At 39.9% G+C, this 24,418-nt stretch overlaps 1 protein-coding gene across 1 annotated transcript in view; it reads right to left on the bottom strand.

Annotated features, from left to right (window-relative positions):
* LOC150083069 (RNA demethylase ALKBH5-like) overlaps positions 1 to 5,398 on the bottom strand; it is an 89,111-nt gene extending 83,713 nt beyond the window's left edge. Inside the window, exon 1 of the mRNA XM_090377007.1 lies at positions 4,828 to 5,398. Within this exon, the coding sequence (XP_090233133.1) occupies positions 4,828 to 5,271 (444 nt within the window). The 5' untranslated portion in view covers positions 5,272 to 5,398. The remainder of the gene's footprint in view (positions 1 to 4,827) is intronic.
* Positions 5,399 to 24,418: the final 19,020 nt, after the last annotated feature.

Below are 24,418 nucleotides of genomic sequence, written 5' to 3' on the forward strand. Positions count from 1 at the left end.
AGTTGGGTGTCTATTTTCTGATTTCTCCACTGATGCTGATGTTCTCCAAGGTTCATTTCTTTCTCCCACTCTTTTTCTGTCATACATATTAATGATTTTCCCATTACTGGAATTCCAATTCACAGTATTGCTGATCATATACTACACTGCACCTACCAATTCGAGAACCCTTGCCCTGCACAAATGGCTTCAACTCCTTGAATATCCTTTGCTAAGTCCCTAAATGCTGATCTCCAAGTAATCCTTCACCAGGATAACTTAGTTAACTGTAACCCCTCTAAAACTCAGTCTATCTTATTTCTCTTGATAAATCTTGAAAAAAGAAGAGTATTGTTTCTTTTCTCATCTTCAGTGACACTAAGATTTCTAGACAAGATCACATATCTTTACTAGGAATTAACCGAACTTCTAATTTCTCCTTTGTTTCTTTCTTTAATTTCCCTCTCTCTTCCCTACTAACATCCAAAATCTGAACTTTCTTTTTTGCTCTCAGTGTTACTTTTCTTCTAAACAACTATCCACTTGCACAAATGTGAAATATACCATTGAATATAGAATATTGTTCCCACATCTGGGGTAGATGGTGCCCCAAAACTTTTCTCAGACTTCCAGTCTCCATTCAAAAGAAAGAGCAATCAGGTTAATTAATGACCAATCTCTTACAAAGTCTCTCGACACTCAGTATCACAGATGTTCAGTTTCTGCTGCATTCCTTTTCTATAGATACTTCTATGGGCACTGTTCTTTTAAAATTGGCATCTGCAATTCCTCCACTCTTCCAAATCAGCCCAAACATGGGTTGCAACCAGTCAGCTTATATTCATTATCCAATTCCAAACTTTTCCTCTTCCCCATTTAGTCCTTCTGCTTCTGTTTTCTGGAACAACATTCCTTCACATGTATTTTGCAAAAATTACAATATAGAGAAATTCAATTCTAGTCAACAGGTGTCTTCTGCTTTGCAACTAAAACCCATATGCAGTACTAAGTCTTATAGGTTCTAATTACTTTTTTGTATTTTGGGTTTTCATTAAAATTAATAAATAAAATTTTGTTTTGCATTTTTTCCCAAGATTTGAAATGGCATTTGAAAAGTTTATCATATGTAATTTAACTTTCTTCTTGTTTTGTGATAAAAGGAAATAAAAATATGTTATCACATCATTTAGTTGGTTTATTAATTTTATGCAAAAGAAAGGGATCCAGCCCTTGATGATGTACAATTTTACTATTAAAATTGTCAAAGAAAATTGATTACCTCTTGTATGGTTCTGATTAGGGTCCTCTTGTATGGTTCTGATGAGAGTAGAATGCAAATAAATCCCCACCATGTGTCCAATGCACCAGAGTCCGCATGTAACTCTGGAACAATACAATTACTGTTGACCCAGTGCTATTATAGCTTGATTTTTCTACTAAAATCCAGCATTGTCCAATGGGCACATGCAAATAGCACAGTGATTATATTACATCCTCCAAGGCCTAGTGGAAAAGGCTTAAGTTTGAATCCTGTCAATGATGCAAGGTATTCAAGGTATTTCCAAAATAAGGGCTTTTTTCACAATACTACCGAGTTAATCATTCTCAAGTAGAGGTCACATGATTTTTTTCCTGGAAACTTCGATTTTTCACCCAAAAATGGTATACCAATTGAAAAATACCTGCAACTACAAATGCAATATAAAAGGGTAAGGTAAGCAGCAGCCATTATCAATTCACTGCAGGATGGAAGCCTCAACAATTCATGTTGAGGGAAATGAACTATAATCTACCACGCCGGTCCAGTGCAGTTGTCAGATCGACTATTTAACAGTCAAGGGCTTGACCCCTGGTCTACTGAAAGTGTGTGTGCTACTGCACTCCTGTTGCTGACCACTCAGCTACAGAGGTCTAAACACAATATACAGATGCCTAATAGCCTTAGTTGCTTTGACACTTAACACATACCTTATCATCCATTAGTCCCACCCATATGATCTAAAGGTGGTAGAATTGTGTTCTTTTGTTTAGGGGAGACTGGACTGAATCATATATATGTAAAAAAGACAATGCTTCATAGATACTGACACACACTTTCCTCTTTAAAAGCTAATAACTGACCTAGTTAGTTCCAATTAGCTTTGGTTAAGCTTATGCCTATTGGCACATCTTCCCTCTTTCTTACTCTTATTTACATGTTTTTATCCTGAAACAAAGGTATGGGTGTACCTTTATTTCAAAAAAAAAGTACAGGTGTCAAATAATTCAAAATTCTAGGTGTTGTGGGTCGAATTATTTTTTGGCATAGTGTGTTAGCATCGATGTTTGGAAAGCACTAAAATACAGTTTAAATTACACTTTTATTGCCAGAAATTATAACCCATTATTTAACAGCTAATTGTCTTATAGCATTTAGTGCAGATAAGTAGGATTGCTAATGAGCTTCTCATGATATCAATTCTGTGAGGATGAAAATTAATTTGTTAACCTATATTAAATTTATTTTATAAATTTAATACTGTATTAATTTTTAGTATATTCAAAATACTTAGCATAAAACTCCTTTAGAAAATCAGCATAAACATTTGGTGCCACCAAGTGAAGGTCAGTGTGGGGGAAATTGGAGTATTGATTCCACTAGCTACTGAATCCAACCATAGGTGGCACAATGCAATTCCAACATAATGAAAAAAGGTTGGCCACTTCTGGTCTAAACGTTGAAAATATCTTTTAGTCAGTATAAAATGCTTAATGATCTCTAATGTTGCCACTCTGAACACTTCCCAACTGGCACTTAAATCTTTTAGAAAAATTAGTTGTTCCCACTGAAAAAAACGTCCCTTCCTTTACCCTTCACAATAATTATTTCTCTGAATAAATTCCACACCAAGACACTATGATCAATGCCACTTAAAGGTAACTACCTGAACATGAATTTTAAAAATACCTGATGAATCACACTTGATAACTAAATAAAGAATACTGCTTTCTCTTGTTGTCTCTCTAACAACAAGAGAAACAACAAATTGAAAAATGTTCTACTATTGAGTAAGCTGGCAGCCCATAAGTTCCAACGGATAACTGGAAAGTTAAATATTCCAATGACAAGATGTTCAGATTTGATGGTCCACTCCATGTCTCTATACAGTAGTTTATTATCATAGTCATTGGTTTACAACAGACTGGAAAACAAAGTGTCAGGGATTTCAAGTTTTCCTACTAATGATGGAACAAGGAAATGCATGGGCTGTATCAGGGTCACTAAAAGTAAAAACAGGTGCATGTATAATTGCATGTGCACTAACACTATTTTTTTTTTTTTTTTGATTTGGTAGTTGTTGGCGCATCGGCTTCTGTGGCCATATTGCACCTCCCAAGGTTTTTGCAGTACTTTGATCCAAGCCCGAGGCGGGAATCGAACCCGCGACCTTTGGGTTGCCGGGCAGGTACTTTACCCACTCGGCTAACCCGGTCGGCCACTAACACTATAAGCACAGTGAATAAATTTCACAAATGACTGTGAACTGTATGGCATGAACTGAAGTTATGGCTGTTTGTTGTTGTTTGTTATTTGGTTTTTAGGAGCATTAACAACTAAGGCCATATTGCTCCGGGATATACGGTGGTCATTCCATGACCTTTCCGCATTCTCCATATTTGGTGGTGACGGGCTCGAACTCCGGTCTAATCAAGAAGCGTGTGCTACGCACTGCTGCTCCTTCCCACCTGGCTACGGAGGCGCCGAAGTTATGGCAAAAAAAATCAGATGCAAATACTGTGGGGTTGTCAGAGACACAGTGTCACTCAGACATTTCTGTTTGTTTGTTTGTTTATTTGGTTTTTAGGAGAATTAGCGCTCCGGGCATATGCGGTGGTCATTCCCTGACCTTTCCGCATCCTCCTTATTTGGTGGGCACTGGCTCAAACCCTGGTCTAATCAAGAAGCATGTGCTACGCACTGTTGCTCCTGCCCACCTGGCTACGGAGGCGCCCGTAGAAGTGATGTAGAAGACAGTAGGGAGGGGGGTTACGCTCTTGAAGCGCACAAAATCTGTGGCAATGCATTCAACTAACACAGGTGACCAGTGCAACATTGTCAGTTTGGTGTGACATAAGAAACTGGAAAACAAAACTGAGAGTTGGATGGGTCTAATGACTCTGACGAGTATAACAAAAATTGTACATACAAGTAGTGGGCCTTAAATCAGAATGCCTTATAATGGGAGAATTCAACTTTCCAGATATTGACTGGAATTTTTAGATTGGTCATTCTCACAGTATAAAGGCTTTCGTAGATTTGCTGGATGACTGTTTTCTACACCAGTCTGTTAGAGGCAATGTGGGAAGGCAAAACCATGTATTAAGAATCTACAGATGAAAGACTCACCAGGTGGCAGTGATCAAAGACTATTGCTGCATAATTTAACTACTGTTGTAGATGTAACTACTGTCATGGGCAAAGGGAATGGCTTTTGCTTTCTTAAAGGTGACTACAGTGGTCTCAGTTTTGAAATTCTGTGAAACAGAATTAAGTCATGTTACCAACAGCAAATTCTAAATGAGAAGCATTCAGGGAAGTAATCATAGCAGCTACTATAGATTTTATACCAACTGAGATACTGTTTATATACATTCACTATATATGACGTACAGTCGGCAGGTTCAGTACATAAACTTGCCTATGATAATTTTAATATAAATTTCAATACTCAATATAATTAAGTAATGCAACATGTGTGTGTGTGTGTGTGTACGAGTGAGTAATTAAATTACCGTACCAGCGCCACTAAGGGTTCATATGTTAGACCTCGAAAAATGTATATTTCTTCAGTTTCATTACTAACTTACCAAATTTTCAATCCATTTTGGTATTTCATCGACTTCGCCGTGAGGATAAAGTTTCTCCATTCCGGGACCCTTTTTCAGAAGTTGAGAACCGTAAGTATATCCTTCACCGAAAAAGTACTTATTGCGAAGAGGTGCCCTGTCGACAGTATGCTGTCGATATTCTCCTCTTTCTCCACAAGCTACCACTTCATCTATTTTCTTTTCTATAGCTTGGCATTCTTCGTCAGAAAACAGGCGCCTCTGTTGTATTCCTTCGTGAAGTTTTCGAAGTGTTTCCAAATATGACATGGGTTTTTGGTCACGGTACTTGCGTCTCTCTTGAATAGCACGCCTCGAACGGTTTGGCTGGACAGCTTCTAAGTCCCTTTCTTTCTTGTGAGAAATAACATGATTCTGTAAAGATTGCTTCAGTTTGTTACGCAGATCGCCAAACTCAGCCGCCATATTCTCTGGTTGTTTCGATACTTTGTACTCTCGAGTTCATGTATATTTCAATATTAACTGGGATACGACACCTCTCGCAATAAAGATTCCAAATAGCACATAATAAAATAAGCACTTCAAAACAAAGCTCAATTTACACATTTTTTATAACTAGTAAAAGAATAATTTTCCATTTTCAAATTATGTTAATCACTTTTTCTGTCGCTGCAAGTGATTTTTTGAAGTTGTGTTTCATCTAAACAACAACCGCTCCACTTTTCGAACACAACAGTACTCAAATTCCGGCAGGAGTGCTAAAACAGAAAAAGAGAGTGAGAGGGAGAAAGAGAGCAAGATCCCTCTTTACAAATCAAACATCCCTGCATAAAGGTTTTTTTGTTTTTTTTTTATACCCTAACTAAATACTATACAAAAACAGCAGCAATGTAACTAAGCTCTCTTCCAAATAGGCAGGATTTAAACAAGTGGACGAGCAAGCTACTAAAAATATTTAGACAATGCAATTTTTCTTATATATTTTATTTTTAGTTTAGGAAAAGGCCAAATTACCGTGGTACCAAGGTCATGGAGATCCTGGACTATCAGGATTAGTATAAGATGTAAAGTGTTTTAATTTAATTTATTGTTCTTTACGGTTCATTTCGTTTTTTGTTTTTTTTTTTTTTATCTAAATATATTCAAAAAACTTGGGTCTCAGTCAAGTAAGCAGGGTAAGCAGTAGCCATTGGCAGTGTTACGTGGGTCGGAAAACTGCTAGATTGGTGGGATACATGGACTAATAGATTAGCAGCAGCCACTGGAAGAGGAGAAAGTGATTCCTGCACTGCTTCTATTGGAATGAGCAGCAGCCTGGAAAATAAGACGCAGGATATTTCAGAGACTGCTGGGAATCATGGGGGTACAAGTAAACACATGGGTTGTGTTAGGGTGGCTAAGAGGAACAGCAGGTGCATGTATACTTGCGTGTACACCAATGCTAGGAGTTTAGTAAATAAATTTGATGAATTTGAGGTATTGCTAAAAACATCAAAGGCAAATATTGTTGTGATTTCAGAGACGTGGTGTCACACAGATATAAGGAATGCAGAACTGGAATTTGGGGAGTACAATGTCTACAGAAAGGATAGACAGGATAGGTTAGGGAGAAGGGGTTATGCTATTAGTTAAGAAACACATAAAATAAAAGGAAGTGAAGTCAATCGACATCGCTGGACAGTGCAGTGTCGAGTCAGTTTGGTGTGACATAAGCACTGGGAGATCAAAATTAAGAGTAGAAGTGTGCTATAGGCCTAATGACTCTGGTGAGTATAATAAGAAACTGTACAGAGAAATAGAGTGGGCCAATAAATCAGAGAGTCTTATAATGGGAGATTTTAATTTCCCAGATATTGACTGGAATTTGGGGGCCAGTCACTCACACACTAGCAAGGCTTTTGTGGATTTATTGGATGATTGTTTTCTACATCAGCATGTTCGGGAGGAAACTAGAGGGTGTAATATTCTTGATTTGATTATCAGTAGTGATTCTTCATGCATTAAGAATCTGCAGATAAATGAACCACTAGGTGGCAGTGATCACAGTGTTCTGAAGTGGGATTTACTCAAAGAGGTACCTATCATTAGGGGTAAAGGGAAGGGGTATTGCTTTCGTAAAGGCGACTACGATGGACTGAGACAGTATTAAATTCTATACAGTGGGATCAACTGATGACGTTACCAACAGCAAATGCAAAATGGGAAGCATTCAAAGAACTTATCTTTGAAGCTACTAGGCTTTACATACCAACTAAGAAATATTGTTCAAGGTTTAGGCCAAAATGGATGTCAAATGAACTAATGAGGCATATGGCAGAGAAGAAAAATGCATGGGATACATACAAATTAACACGTGACACAGAAGCCTATGATAGATACAAGTTGATCTGTAACCAAGTTACAAAGGAGGTTAGGCAGGCGAAGGCAGATTACGAGAAATCCTTGGCAAGGGATGCGAAGAAAAACAGCAAAGAGTTCTTTACTTATGTAAACTCTAGAAGGAAGGGAATGAACCAGATTGGTCAATCTCGTTATTCAATCTGATTAACAATCCACTGCTGGATGGAAGCCTCCTCAAGAATTCATGTTGGAGAAATTGACCATAATCTGGTCCATTTATCGCCCATTTATTTCCAATTGCTCCGAGATCATGTCGTTCCAAGTGCAAGTTCTGCCCTACTGAGATTTCATATCTTGGACATCCTATCACCCAAAATGGGACATATATCCGATGGAGGAGAAGAACTATTAAAAAAAACTATTTATTAGGGTCACCCAGAATGTTAATTCAACTACCCATACGTATTGTGTCTTTAAACTGTGTGTGTTCTCTGGTCGATTTGCCTGTTTTGCTGGTAAAACACCAGTCTCTGGGAGGGGGGGGGCGGAGTGAAACCTTACTATCTACGCCTGAGACCGACTAACTAAGCCAAGGAGTGAAAAAACCCATTAAGGTTTCTCGCGTCATCGAGAGGTTCGAAACCGGGCCTTTTCCAACAGGTGTTACAAGTTGCAGCTCCGCTGTACGAGAAGTTTTTTAGCCATATTTAGCCGCGTTATTAACCATTTTTTACATCAACTGATTTTCTATAAGTAGCTTATAGACCTAATCGCGATCGTTAGTTTATTCTGAATTGAGACAGCGAGATTTGGAAGTTAATTAATAATTAAGTGTCCGTAGATTTACCATTCGTAACTTGCCGCCTTAGTTATACGATACGTTATATCCCGAACTAGATAGCGTTAGTATAATATAGTATAATATTGTCAATTAATCAGTAAAATCTATTAAACTTTTTAAACTTCGTTGTTAATTAAATTGTACTTTTAACTAAATATATATAACGACTTAGATTACAAATGTAACATAATTAATAAATACATAACTTGATATGGAAGTTATATAAAGACAATTCGTCGTTAATTAATACTTGATACTGAAAAATATATATACCGTTATAACTGTGTTGGGATACAAGTTTAGGGTCATAATTTTGTACTGAAATTGAAATTTTATTGAAATTAAATCGAAATCATGACTCAGACCAGAGCACCAAAGCAAAAGGCTCAATCTAATGGGAGTGCTGTGGCTCAGAGGAGAACTGAGGGGGAGCAGTTGATATCTGAATCACAGCCTTTTAAAATGCACTGCTTGCATGATGTTTATGGAGCAATCAGGTATGAAACATGATATTGCCATGGGGGATGGCTTTGTGTGCGCGCAATGCAAGGAGTGTATCGAAATCAGGCAACAACTCAGCGTTCTTATGGGCCTATATGAGAGCTTGAAGGACAGGGTGGATGCCCTCGAAGGAACTAAATTGAGGAGCTCATCAAGATCTCAGCTGCTCATATCAAAACCAGAGCTTGCACTTTGTCATCACGCAACACAGCGGCAACCCCCAAGGCAGAATGCGCTGGTCCCACAGGAACTAGTAATTGTTCGTGACTATATTGTCAAGGAAACGGGAAACATGCTTTGTAAAAAGGATAGGTGGAAGACGTCCAGGATATGTCTGCCAGGGGCAAAGGTTGATGACGTTGTAGAGCGGATATCATATTTTAAGGGCACAAAAGGTGATATAGTTGTACACGTTGGCATTAATGATATCAAGAGTAGGAGACCGACAGAATTACTTCACAAGTACAGGTCACTGTTGAAAAGATCCCGTGAATTAGGGTTGAATTTGAAAGTGTCTACACTTCTGCCCAGACACGATAGGAGGGAGTATATTATGAGAGCTTTGTCGATCAATTCGGCCCTGGAAAGATTGTGCAAGGCTCAAGGGGTAGAATTTTTTTCATCCTGGACTGTACTTGTTAACAGGAGAGACGGCTTCGACAGGGATGGGATACACTTATATAGAAAGGGTGCAAGAATATTTGCTGATGCTATCGAGACAGTCTTAGGTGGGTCGGAAAACTGCTAGCTTGGGGGATACAAAGACTAATAGATTAACATTAGACACTGGCATAGGTGAAAGTGATTCTTGCACTGCTTCTATTGGAATGAACAGAAGCCTGAAAAACAAGATGCAGGATATTTCAGAGACGGCCGGGAGCGTTGCGGTACAAATAAACACATGAGTTGAGTTAGGTAACTAAGAATAAAAAGAGGTGCATTTATACTTGCATGTACACCAATATTAGCAGTTTGGTGAATAAATTTGATGAATTTGAGGTATTGCTCAAAGAATCAAAGGCGGATATTGTTGGGATATCAGAGACGTGGTGTTACACAGATATAAGGGATGCAGAACTGGAATTTGGGGAGTACAACGTCTACAGAAATCATTGACAGGATAGGAAAGGATGACGGGTTATGCTATTAGTTAGGAAACATATAAAATCCAAGGAAGTGAAGCCAGTTGACATCGCTGGACAGCGCAGTGTCGAGTCAGTTTGGTGTGACATCAGCATTGGGAGATCAAAATTGAGAAAAGGAGTGTGCTATAGGCCAAATGACTATGATAGGCCAAATGACTATGATGACTATAATAAGAAACTGAAGGAAATAGACTGGGCTAGTACATCAGAGAGTCTTATAATGGGGATTTTAATTTACCATATATATTGACTGGAATTTGTCGGTTGTTAACACATACACACTAGCAAAGCTTTTCTTGATTTATTGGACGATTGTTTTCTACATCAGCATGTTCGGGAGGCAACTAGGGGGAGCAATACTTTTGATTTGATTATCAGTATTGATTCTTCATGCATTAAGAATCCGCCGATAAAGGAACCACTAGGTGGCAGTGATCACAGTGTGCTAAAGTGGGATTTACTCAAAGAGGTTACTACCATTAGGGGTAAAGGGAAGGGTTATTGCTTTCGTAAAGGCGACACGATGGTCAGAGACAGTATTTAAATTCTATACAGTGGGACCAACTGATGATGTTACCAATAGCAAATTCAAAATGGGAAGCATTCACAGAACTTATCTTGGAAGCTACTAGGCTTTACATACGAACTAAAAATATAAGCATTAGCATTAGTAGAGGCATTTCATGCAAGAAAAAAAGCTTATGCAGCATCAGACAAAAAAAAAAAAAAAACCCACTTCCACTTCACCCCTCCGTTCGTTCGAAATACCTGTTCAGCTGAGCCTTAAACTTATTTAGATTATCAACTTCCACGACAAGAGATGGAAGTCTGTTTCACCAACCAACCACCTGCTGGCTAAAGGCATATTTCCGCACGTCTATCCTACATCTGCCTTTCCTCAATTTAAATTTATGCCCTCTCAGGTGATTATTCTGAGCAAGAGGAAGGATCCCATCAGCATTGAGCATGCTCAAACCATTCAAGGTTTTATACACCTCAATCAGATCACATCACCTCGCTGGTGCCTTCTCTCCAGACACTGTAATTTGCAAAATTTTAAGCCTTTCTTCGTAAGAGTACCCCTTTGTTTCATTCACTAATTTTGTTGCCCTTCTCTGTACTCGTTCCGGCAGCTGTACATCCTTCTTGAAATGAGGCCTCCAGACCTGTATACTGTACTCTAGGTGTGGCCTGACCATTGCCTTATACAAGGGAATAATCACTGCCTTATCCCTGCTAGAAAAATTCCTATATATCATTGACAATAAACCATGAGCTACCCTTGCAGTCCGTCTGCACTGCTCAAAGAACTTCATACCTGCCTGCACAACCATCCCCAGGTCCCTTTCATTCTCTACCACTGTCAGTGCAGTACCACAGAGTTGATACGTTGCTCTGGTATTGCTGTTTCCCATATGTAGTACTTTACATTTGTCAACGTTAAACTTCATTTGCCACCTATCACCCGATCTGCTCAACCTTTCCAGTTCCCGATGCAGCAGCATAGTGTCAGTAGTGTCCTTGAAAACCCTGCCAACCTTCGTATGGTCTGCAAACTTGATATACCATAGCTTGATATACCATCATCAATATAATTTCTAAATACAGAAAATAATAATGGACCCAACACCGAACCATCAGGGACTCCACTGATAACAATAATCCACGATGAGCAGTGTCCATTGATTACCACTCTCTGTCTTCTCTTCCTCAAGCACCGCTTTATCCATAGCAGCAATTCGCCTCCCATGCCACACTGATCCAATTTGTGCAGCAGTCTTCCATGTGCAACAATATCAAAAGCCTTTCGAAGATCGAAGTATATAATATCGAAATTATTCCCTGCATCCAATTCTTTTGTGACTGCATCATAGTATCCAATAAAATCCCACTGTAAACGGTAAAGTCAGGCAAGAATTAACCTTAACAAAACCATACTGTGTCCGAGCTATAGCTGAAGTCTTGTCTAGATGATCCTGCAGTGCTTCTTTGAGCAGTACCTCCATTAATGTTCCTTGAACAGAAGTTAAACTCACAGGTCTATAATTACTTGTGTCAGCCTTTCATCCTTCTTTCTGAATTGAGGTCAGAAATGCACATCTCCAGTCTGTGGGTACCTCCCCTGAGTCCAAGGAAGCTCTCATAATTATGGCTAAGGGTTTGCTTACTTCCTTTGCTCCCTTCTTTAATATAACTGGATAGATCCCATCACCCCAGGTGCCTTTCTTGTCTTTATCTTCAACAATTTCTCCTCCACTTTGCTCTCAGTTATTACAACACTCTCTAGCTTACTGCCAGAGTTGAATACACCTCTGGCATTCCCCTCGCTGAATAGCTTGTCATGTGCGAATGTCGATGCAAAATATTCATTTAGTTTGTTGCTACCTGAGCAGGATCATCAACAGTTGAACCATCGATATCAAGTGGACCAATGTGATTCATCCTCTTCCTTCTAGAGTTCACATAAGTAAAGAACTCTTTGATGTTTTTCTTTGCATCCCTTGCCAATGATTTCTCGTAATCTGCCTTCGCCTGCCTAACCACCTTTGTAACTTGGTTACAGATCAACTTGTATCTATCATAGGCTTCTGTGACACGTGGGAATTTCTATGTGTCCCATGCATTTTTCTTCTCTGCCATATGTCTCATTAGTTCATCTGACATTCATTTAGGCCCAAACCTTGAACAATATTTCTTAGTTGGTATGTAAAGGCTAGTAGCTTCCAAGATAAGTTCTTTGAATTCTTTCCATTTTGAATTTGCTGTTGTAACATCATCAGTTTGTCCCACTGGAAAAGGTAAAGTGCAGCCATTATCATCCCACTGCGGGATGGAGGTGGGATGATAATGGCTGCTCTTCAACAATTCATGCTGAAGGAAACGGACCATAATCTGCCACGCTGGTCCAGTGCGGGTTGGCAGATCGACCGTGTTCAGCAGTCAGGGGCTTGAACCCCAATCTACTCAAAGAGCGTGTGCTACTGCTGTCCAGCTCCTGACAACTCGGATACGGAGGCCTACTGTATAGAATTTAAATACTGTCTCAGACCATCGTAGTCGCCTTTACGAAAGCAAAAACCCTTCCCTTTACCCCTAATGGTAGTTACCTCTTTGAGAAAATCCCACTTCAGCACACTGTGATCACTGCCACCTAGTTGTTTATTTATCTGCAGATTCTTAATGCATGAAGAATAAATACAGATAATGAAATCAAGAGTATTACTCCGTCTAGTTGCCTCCCGAACATGCTGATGTAGAAAACAATCATCCAATAAATACACAAAAGCCTTGCTAGTGTGTGAGTGACCAGCCCCCAAATTCCAGTTAATACCTGGGTAATTAAAATCGCCCATTATAAGACTCTCTGATTTATTGGCCCACTCTATTTCCCTATACAGTTTCTTATTATACTCAGCAGAATCATTAGGCCTATAGCACACTCCTGTTCTTAATTTTGATATCCCAATTTTTATGTCACACCAAATTGACTCGACACTGCACTGTCCAGCGATGTCGACTGACTTCACTTCCTTGGATTTTATGTGTTTCTTAACTAATAGCATAATTCCTCCTCCTTTCCTATCGTGTCTATCCTTTTTTTCGACATTGTATTCCCCAAATTCCAGTTGTGCTTTTCTTATTTCTGTGTGACACCACGTCTCTGATATCCCAACAATATCTGCCTTTGATGTTTTGAGCAATACCTCAAATTCATCACATTTATTTACTAAACTCCTAGCATTGTTGTACACGCAAGTATACATGCACTTGTTTCTATTCTTAGCTACCCTAACACAACCCATGTGTTTACTGGTACCGGATTGACTCCCAGCAGTCTCTGAAATATCCTGCATCTTGTTTTTCAGGCTTCTGTTCATTCCAACAAAAGCAGTGCCAGAATATCTTTCACCTATGCCAGTGGCTACTGTTAATCTATTAGTCTTTGTGTCCCCCCAAGCTAGCAGTTTTCCGACCCAGCTAACACTGCCTCGATAGCATAAAAAATATTCTTGCACCCTTTCTATTTATGTGTATCTCCTTCCTGTAGAAGCAGTCTCTCCTGTTAACAAGTACAGTCCAGGCTGAAAAAAATTCTACCACTTGAGCCTTGCACAATATTTCCAGGGCCGAATTGATCGACAACGCTCTCATCATATAGTCCCTCCTATCTTGTCTGGGCATAATTGCAGACACTTTCAATTTCAACCCTATATCACGGCTTTTTTTCAACAGTCACCTGTACTTGTTTAGTAATTCTGCCAGTCTCCTACTATTGATATCATTAGTGCCAACGTGTACAACTATATCACTTTTTGTGCCCTTAAAAGATGATATCCGCTCTACAACATCACCAACATTTCCCTGGCAGACATACCCTGGTCCTGTTCCACCTATCCTTTTTACAAAGCATGTTACCCGTTTCCCTGACAATAGACTCACCAACAACTACTAGTTCCTGTGGGAAAAGCGCATTCTTTTTGGGGGTTGCCGCTGTATTGTGTCATGACCAAGTGCAAGCTCTGGCATTGATGTGGGCAGCTGAGAGCTTGATGGGCCCCCCTCAATTTAATTCCTTCGAGGGCATCTACCCTGTCCTTCAAGTTCTCATATAGGCCCATAACAACGCTGAGTTGTTGCCTGATTTCGATACACTCCTTGCATTGCGCGCACACAAAGCCACCCCCCCATGGCAATATCATGTCCCGTACCTGAATGCTCCACAAACATCATGCAATTAGTGCATATGGTTCATCTGACAATGGAAGTCAGATGAACTGAGACATATGGCAGAGAAGAAAAATGCATGGGATACATACAAATTAACACGTGACACAGACGCCTAAGATAGATGCAAGTTGATCTGTAACCAAGTTACAATGGAGGTTAGGCAGGCGAAGGCAGATTACGAGAAATCATTGGCAAGGGATGCAAAGAAAAACAGCAAAGAGTTCTTTACTTTTGTAAACTCTAGAAGGAAGGGTGTGAATCAGATTGGTCCACTGGATATTGATGGTTCGACTGCTCATGATCCAGCTCATGTGGCTGACAAACTAAACGAGTATTTTGAATCGACATTCACACATGAGGAGTCATTTAGCGAGGGGTACGCCAGAGGTGTATTCAAATCTGGCAGTAAGCTAGAGAATCTTGTAATAACTGAGAGTAAAATGGAGGAGAAATTGTTGAAGATAAACACAAGAAAGGCACCTGGGATGGATGGCATCTATCCACTTATATTAAAGGAGGCAGCAAAGGAAGTAAGCAAACCCTTAGCCATAATTATGAGAGCTTCCTTGGACTCATGGGAGGTACCCACAGACTGTAGATGTGCAAATGTGACCCTAATTCACAAAGGAGGGCCAATGGCTGACACTAGTAATTATAGACCTGTGAGTTTAACTTCTGTTCAAGGAAAATTAATGGAAGCACTGGTTAAAGAAGCGGTGCAGGGTCATCTAGACAAGACTTCAGTTATAGTTCGGACACAGCATGGTTTTGTTAAGGGGAAGTCTTGCGTGACCAATTTCATTGGCTACTATGATGCAGTCACAAAAGAATTGGATGCAGGGAACAACTTTGATATTATATATTTGGATCTTAGAAAGGCTTTTGATACTGTTGGACAAGGAAGAAAAATGGAGCAGTGTGGCTTTGGAGGCAAATTGCTGCTATGGATAAATGGGTGAGAAGACAGAGAGTGGTAATCAATGGACACTGCTCATCGTGGACTAATGTTATTAATGGAGTCCCTCAGGGTTTAGTATTGGGTCCATTATTGTTTTCTGTATTTATAAATGATATTGATGATGGTATAAGCTTAATGTCCATTTTTCCAGACGATACAAAGGTTGGCAGGGTTGTCAAAGACACTACTGATACTATGCTGCTGCAACAGGATCTGGAAAGGTTAAGCAGATGGGCTGAGAGGTGGCAAATGAAGTTTAACATTGACAAATGTAAAGTACTACATATGGGAAACAACCCCAGAGCAACGTATCAACTCTGTGGTACTACTCTGACAGCGGTAGAGAATGAAAAGGAACTGCGGCTTATTGTGCAGGCAGATATGAAGTTCTCTGAGCAGTGCAGACGTGCTACAAGAGTAGCTCATGGTGTCTTGTCAATGATATACAGGACTTTTTCTAACAGGGATAAGGAGGTGATTATTCACTTTTATAAGGCAATGGTCAGGCCACACTTTGAGTACTGTATACAGGTCTGGAGGCCTCATTTCAAGAAGGATGTAGAGCTGCTGGAACGAGTACAGAGAAGGGCAACACGATTAGTGAATGGAACAATGGGGTGCTCTTACGAAGAAAGGCTTAAATTTTGCAAATTACAGCGTCTGGAGACTAGGCACCAGCAAGGTGATCTGATAGAGGTGTATAAAGCCTTGAATGGTTTGAGCATGCTCAGTGCTGATGGGGTTCTTCCTCTTGCTCAGAATAATCACTGAGAGGGCATAAATTCACATTGAATAAAGACAGATGTAGGCTAGACGTGCGGAAATTTGCCTTTAGCCAGCGGGTAGTTGGTTGGTGGAACAGACTTCCATCCCTTGTCGTGGAAGTTGATAGCCTAAATAAATTTAAGGCTCAGCTGGACAGGTATTTCGAACGAACGGAGGGGTGAAATGGAAAGGGTTTTTTTTTTTTTTTTTGGCTGATGCTGCATAAGTTTGCTTTCTTGCATTATATCCCTCTACTAATGCTAATGCTAAGGTGTGGGGAGAACGGTCATGATACTACGGTGATACCAGCGCAGTTCTTATGGAGTAGAAGACAAAAAACAAACTATTATTTTTAGGCCACTCTAATAATTAAATTCAGCTTCCGCTGTGTGTCTTATGTCTGTTAATTGCGTGTGTTTTATGGTCGATTTTTCCGCTTTGCTGGGCGAAAAACCCCATTAAAGTTCCTATCGTCATCGATAGGATTCCAACCGTGCCTTTTCCACCTGGTGTGGGGAGGACGTGATGCTACCCCGCAGACAATGGAGGAGAATGTCAATGTAATCAGGTGTTGCCTACCACTATAAGAATTCAAACCTTTAAGAAGTTTATCTGGTTGGCGATCATTTATCGCCGATTTATTTCCAATTTCGCTGAGGTCATATCGCTTCAAATGTTCCAAGTGCAAGTTCTTCCTTAATGAAGTTTCTCATTTTGGACATCGTATCATCCAAAATGGGATACATCCGTTGGTGGAGAATGTCGAAACTATTAGGCGTTGTCTACCTCTCAAGAATTTAAAACATTTAAGTAGTTTAATTTGGACAGCAATAATTTATCGCAAATTTATTCCCAGTTGCTCCAGATCATCTCACCGATAACTAGTTTGACCAAAACACTTACCAAGTTTGTGTGGAGCAAAGAGCATGACCTCACCTTTCAGGAACTAAAGAACAAGATATTCTCAGCCCCTATACTACCACATCCTAAGATTGATGAGCCCGTTTTCATTTCTTTGATGTCCCTGCCAAAACAACTGTCATTAAACAACGTGGGTAGGGTATCAAACCAGTTGGATTGAGTTCAAGAGGACTGAATCCCGCGGAGTAATATTATTCAACCATAGAGGGAGAATATGGCGGTGCGGTGTGCTCTGAGAAAAGTGAAGTCCTTATTGAGTGCAGAGCCAATTTACATCAGGTTTGATCACAAACCGTTACCCTTTATAAGAATATAGAGGACAAAAAAAAAAAAAAAAAAATCAAATTTATATTAGGGTTACCCGTAAATGATATCATGAGGAAGACTTCCAGGTATTGCCCTGGCCTCCAAATTCCACAGAGATCAATCCCATCAGTCATCTGTGGTTTGTGTTGGAACAGCAACTCCGATCTGCGACGTCTCAACCACGGACCTTACAGGAGTTAAAGGATCTGCTGGTTATGTTAGTACCAGATACCACAAGACACATTTAGAAATGTTGTAGCGTCTATGCCTCGCCGGGTACGAGCTGTTTTGGCGGCATGTGGAGAACCAACATCATATTAGGTAGGTGGTTATAATGTTTTGGCTTATCTGTGTAGGCAACTTTATTCTATACTGGCCATGCGATCGTTAACACTATTTAGACTGTTGAGCTTAAGAGCCCACGTGGGTAGAACAGCGGTTATAATCTTCGCTTTTTCCACACCGGGTAGAAAATACCTGGATTCGAGTACGATCAATGACGCGTACAGTGTGGCTGAATTAATCGGCCTCAGGCATGGAATTCAAGGTTTGTTCTCCCGAAAACTCGGGTTTTTCGTCCAGCAAAACAGTCAAATCGACGCAGAGAATACACGCAATTATTTATGTATGAGTAGATTAGTTGTTTCTCGGATGACCCTAATTCTTTATTTTTATTTATTTTTTTATTTATAAATATGTGGAGCTCACTAACTTCTTAAGACGTTGAATCTCAATTTTATTGTGGGACGGTTGAAGTGATGATTAGTAACAATGCAGCGGGGTCGACAAATGCCGATTTTCATTTGATGATACCAGAAACATTGAACATATTCATTAACACTGTCTAAAATAACAAACATAATAGACAAAAATTATCTAAGTGATATTTTTGCCAAGGTGTTCACTATGCTGAAGAAAGATGTGCAGTCAGAGATAAATTCATGTGGTAATCACTTGTTGATATCTATTTATGCATGTTTAGTAAATTATATTTGGACTGATGAACCCATAGAATCTAAATTTCAAAATCTGTGACAAAAGTTAATTAAGTTTCTGTTGTTCGTCAAAAGTTTGTTTTATTTATAGATAAAATCACATGATGTTTTAAGTTTATACTTAACAGCTTTTACTCATCTTTACGTATATAGCATACGTATATAGCCTAGTGGTCAAGAGCGCAAGTGCAGTAGCACACGCTCTTTGAGCCGGGATTCTAGTCCGTGACTGCTAAATACGATTAACAATTGTATTGATTGATTTTTTGTAAACTCCACTGACCTGGTGGTCGTGCGGAAGTTTAAACAAGAATATAAATAAAGAAGAAAAGATCCGTGAAGAAAAGATTTATATAAGTAAATTTTGAGGTACTTATAAATTGCAAACTGCAAATACTTATATCCAGATGAATATATATATATATATTGTTGTTCAGCCATTCCATTTCTATAGGCAAAATTTTTCCAAAATCGTTCGTTTTTAATGGCTTTTTTACGTTCTTATAAATTCAGCCAACTGTCCTGCTTAATGGTATCAATGCATCTTGTTCTTTGTCGACCTTTTCTTCAGAGGCAGGCTGGGTAAAAAATTCTCACCGGGGAAAACTTGTCGCGGCCTCATAAAGTGTTTATGGACACATTGTTCATGGTCAAAATCACAGCGGCCTCCGGCCCACCGGGGTTCCTCCAGTAAGTCTTATGGCCAGTCCGCCTCTGCTTTTCTTTGTGTTTCGCTGACTGATTCTAGAATAATAGCTTTTTCTAACGAATTGGCGCGAATAAAATGTCCAAAATAAATTACTTTCAGGCTGGTTATTTTATCTTCTAGTGAGATTTCGAGCTTGATACGGTTTAAAATCTCTTGATTCGTGATCTCTGCGGTCACGAATAGAGCAGCCTTCTCCAGCGATACATTTCGAATGATTCAATTTTTATATCTGTTTTTTTAATTGTCTAGCTTTCGCATCCATAAGTTATTGGAAATATGAAGGCATCGATAAGTCGGCACTTCGTTATAAAGCTGAGGTTTTCTTTGCTTCTCCAAATTTTGCCCATATTTGTCATAACGCGTGACTAAATAAGATTCTTCTGTTGATTTCAGGCCCTGATCCCCATTTCGATCGATCTTGTATCCTAGGCAAATGAAGTCTTGAACTGCTGAAATTTATTCGTTTTTGATCTTAATTATGACTTCTCCATTCCTAGCTGTTGTCATTACTTTTATCATCTTGATGTTGAGTCATAGTCGTGCTTTTTCACATTCATCCATAACTTATAAAATTAACTATTGTAAACCAACTTCTGCTTCTGCAAGTACCATTGTATCAACTGCATAAAGTAGGTTGTTCATGTTTCTTCAGCTAACTGTGATGGCAATTTTAGTCATCCAATATTAGCTTTCTCATGACTGCTTCTGTATACGAATTGAAAAGAAATGGAAGTAGCATGCAGCCTCACCTTTATCGATTTTGAACCATCCTGTATCACTGTACGTTATTCTTGCGATTGTTCTTGATTGGTATATAGCGATTTTATTAGCTGAACCAAGTATTCTGAGATGCCGATTTCTGTCAAATACTTTGATAATTTTTCATGTTCCACCGTCAAATACTTCACTGTAGCGATGAAGCATAGGTACACATCTTTCTGATACTTCCTGTCTTTCTCCATGATGCAATGAATATTTGCAATTTGGTGTCGTGTTCCTTTTCCTTTTCGAAAACCGGCTTTACAATTGGCATTTCGACATTCATGAAGAGCGGTAGTCACTGTTGTATAACCTTTAGCAAATAGCTTACATGCATGAAAAATCAGTGCAATAGTGCGGTAATTTGAACAGTCATGTAGTAGTAGTAGTGGCATGTGATGCAAGAAAGCAAGTGTAGTAGTAGTGGCATGTGATGAAAGAAAGTTGGGAAAAAAATTACAAAACAATTCCCTCTAAATGTTTGTCCAGTCCCTCTTTAAATTTATTTAAACTATCAACTTCCACAACGACAGATGGAAGTTTGTTCCAGCAATTAACCACCCTCTGGCTAAAGGCAAATTTCCGCACATCTATCCTACATCTGCCTTTCCTCAATTTGAATTTATGCCCTCTCAGGTGATTATTCTGAGCAAGAGGAAGAATCCCATCGGCATTGAGCATTCTCAAACCATTCAAGGCTTTATACACCTCTATCAGATCACCTCGCCGGTGCCTAGTCTCCAGACACTGTAATTTGCAAAACTTAAGCCTTTATTCGTAAGAGCAACAATTTGTTCCATTTCTGTACCTTCTCTGTACTCGTTCCAGAAGCTCTACATCCTTCTTGATATGAAGCCTCCAGACCTGTATACAGTACTCAAAGTGTGGCCTGACCATTGCCTTATACAAAGGAATAATCACCTCCTTATCCCTGCTAGAAAAATTCCTGTATATCATTGACAAGACATCATGAGCTACTCTTGCAGCCCGTCTGCACTGTTCAGAGAACTTCATATCTGCCTGCACAAATACCCCCAGGTCCTTTTCATTCTCTACCACTGTCAGTGTAGTACCACAGAGTTGATACGTTGCTCTGGGGTTGCTGTTTCCCATATGTACTTTACATTTGTCAATGTTAAACTTCATTTGCCACCTCTCAGCCCATCTGCTCAACCTTTCCAGATCCTGTTGCAGCAGCATAGCGTCAGTAGTGTCCTTAACAACCTTGCCAACCTTTGTATCGTCTGCAAACTTGGACATTAAGCTTGATACCGTAGCCGAGTATTTAGGAGCGGGAGTACAGTAGCACACTCTTTGAATATACCGGGGTTCAAGCCCCTGACTGCTAAATACGGTCGATCTGCCAACCCGCACTGGACCAGCGTGGCAGACTATGGTCCATATCGCTCAACATGAATTGTTGAGGAGGCTTCCATCCTGCAGTGGGTTGATAATGGCTGCAGTTCTATACCATCATCAATATCATTTATAAATACAGAAAACAATAATGGACCCAATATTGAACCCTGAGGGACTCCACTAATAACATTAGTCCACGATGAGCAGTGTCCATTGATTACCACTCTGTCTTCTCCTCCTCAGCCATCCCTTTATCCATAGCAACAATTTGCCTCCAATGCCACATTGCTCCAATTTTTGCAGAAGTCTTCCATGTGCAACAGTATCAAAAGCCTTTCTAAGATCCAAATATATAATATCAAAGTTATTCCCTGCATCCAGTTCTTTTGTGACTGCATCATAGTATCCAATGAAATTGGTCAGGCAAGACTTTCCCTTAACAAAACCATGCTGTGTCCGAGCTATAACTGAAGTCTTGTCTAGATGATCCTGCAGTGCTTCTTTAACCAGTGCCTTAATTAATTTTCCCGGAACAGAAGTTAAACTCACAGGGCTATAATTACTTGTGCAAGCCTTTGATCCTCCTTTGTGCATTGGGGTCACATTTTCATGCCTTCAGTCTATGGGAACCTCCCCTGAGTCCAAGGAAGCTCTCATAATTATAGCTAAGGGTTTGCCTACTTCCTTTACTGCCTCCTTTAATATAACTGGATTGATCCCATCCACCCCAGGTGCTTTTCTTTTGTTTTATCTTCAACAATTTCTCCTCTACTTTACTCTCAGTTATTACACGTTATCTAGCTTACTGCCAGATTGAATACGCCTCTGGCATTCCCCTCGCTGAATAACTCATGTGTGAATGTCGATGCAAAATATTCATTTAGTTTGTTAGCTACCTGAGCAGGATCATCAACAGTTGAACCATCGATATCAAGTGGACTAATCTGATTCATCCCCTTCCTTCTAGAGTTTACATAAGTAAAGAACTCTTTGCTATTTTTATTTGCATCCTTTGCCAAAGATGTCTCGTAATCTGCCTTCGTCTGCCTAACCTCCTTCGTAACTTGGTTACAGATCTAACTTAGGCTTCTGTGTCACGTGTTAATTTATATGTATCCCATACATTTTTCTTCTCTGCCATATGTCTCATTAGTTCATCTGATATCCATTTAGGCCTAAACCTTGAACAATATTTCTTAGTTGGTATGTAAAGCCTAGTAGCTTCCAAGATAAGTTCTTTGAATGCTTCCCATTTTTAATTTGCTGTTGGTACCGTCATCAGTTGGTCCCACTGTATAGAATTTAAATACTGTCCTTTGTTGTCGCCTATACGAAAGCAAAAACCCTTCCCTTTACCGCGGATGGTAGTTACCTCTTTGAGTAAATCCCACTTCAGCACACTGTGATCACTGCCATTTTCTTCTGTCTAGTATTGGCATGGGTATCCTTGTCAACCATCGACTGCCATAGCCTGTGCGAGCTAATGATCGGCGCACAGTGATATCGTACCGTCTTTCCCCACAACGAGTGCAAAATGCCCGGGTTCTAATCCTGTCGATGACGTGAGGAACTCCGTGGCTGAGTCTGACGGTCTCAGGTGTAGATAGCAAGGTTTTCTACCCTGAAAAACTGGGGTTTTTCGTCCAGAAAGAAAATCGACCAGAGAACACACGCAATTTACAGACACAATTCACATGGGCAGTTGAAAGTGTCTTTCTAGGAGACCCTAATATAATAGTTTAGTGCATAGATATAGGTATAGGTACGTTGAGGGTCAGATGGCTATGGGGATTTGTCCCATTTCTGCGTATGTTCTATGTATCGAGTGACAGTACCCTGTCTATGCCAGAGGTTTAAAAATAATGTATGAGTCATGTGGTATGTAGGTTCGGTGTGCCCATTGTTCATCCGGCCTGTTGGCCGCCGGGCCTCTAGTGGAACCCGACGTTACCATACCTAGCGACGACGACGCCGGTTGGGTGTGCCAAGAGACTAATTGTACTCTGGCAGGTCCTGCCACTTACTTTCCTGGGATTTCGGTGGCTAGGACTTAAAATAAAGGTTGGAGCGATCGCAATTGATTTCGGTAAAACTGCATTTAGAAAGCGCTGCGTGGGTTTTACACTGAAAGAACTATTTCTAAAGAACTTAAAAGGTCGAGCAAAATTCGATGTGATTTAAATTTGGACATGTGGAGCAGTCACTGTACAAGAGAAAGCGTTGGGAGGGGAGGGTGAAGACGGAGTGGGGGATGAAATAGGAAGAAGAGGAGTCGGATAGGAAGGTGACCCCCCATTTTCAGTGGGACATGTCCATGCTCCACCATAGTTTAGTGGATATGGATATTGGTTTTTCTATTCCTACGCTGTACTGCTGTTAACTGGGTTACTATACTGTATCGCTACTATTTAACGAGACTCGCGACGCTCATCACGGGTGTCAGTCACACGTGGCTGTCCCACGTGTCACCGTTGGCAGGTTGTTTGATCACTGTTAAGCACGTCATAGTAGACTCGTGACCAGTGTCGGATTAAGGATAGTTGGAGCCCCTAGGCAAATTATATTTGGCGGAACCCCAAAAATAATAATTAAAAAAGAAAGAATAAAAAATAAATAAGTTAGGTGGCAAATAAATGAAATTTTGTACTTTTGAATTTTTTGCTTAAATTTTCGCTTAAATTAATCAAGATTTTTATGATGTTTACTGAAAACATTAATCTATTTTAGAACACTATAGGAAAATGTCTTGGCTTGGGGCCCCCCAAAGCCTGGGGCCCCAAGGCACGTGTCTCATTGCCTTCATGGGTAATCCGCCACTGCTCGTGATACTACATAAAGGAAGCAATTAACCATGTTGGCTGGTCATTTTGGGTAGCACATGGGTTACTATACTGTATCGTACTGTATATACTATACTGTATATGTAGAATCACTGTACTCGCCACATTAGGTAGAAAAAACCTTTTTCAGTACATGACTAAGATAGTTGGTCTTAGAGGAGGGTAGCACGGTTTTTTCTTCCAGAAACTCGAGTTTTTCATCCAGCCAGCAGCAAATCGACCATAGACCATACGCAATTTACAGACATATACGGCTCAATATGGTCTAAGTTGCTGATGCATCTAAAATCCTACATCCCATCAACCATGTTGGTTGTTGTCGAAATACTGGGACCTGCATGTCTTGCCACCACAATCATTCAACGTTCGAAGCCGGAAAGATTTCGGCACTGACGCTTTCTTCCTCGCAGACACCCAAACGCTAATAGCTCAGTGTGCAAACTAC

The sequence above is a fragment of the Mastigoproctus giganteus genome, chromosome 7, assembly GCF_048544385.1.
Source record: "Mastigoproctus giganteus isolate SK-2022 chromosome 7, ASM4854438v1, whole genome shotgun sequence".
Taxonomy (NCBI): domain Eukaryota; kingdom Metazoa; phylum Arthropoda; class Arachnida; order Uropygi; family Thelyphonidae; genus Mastigoproctus; species Mastigoproctus giganteus.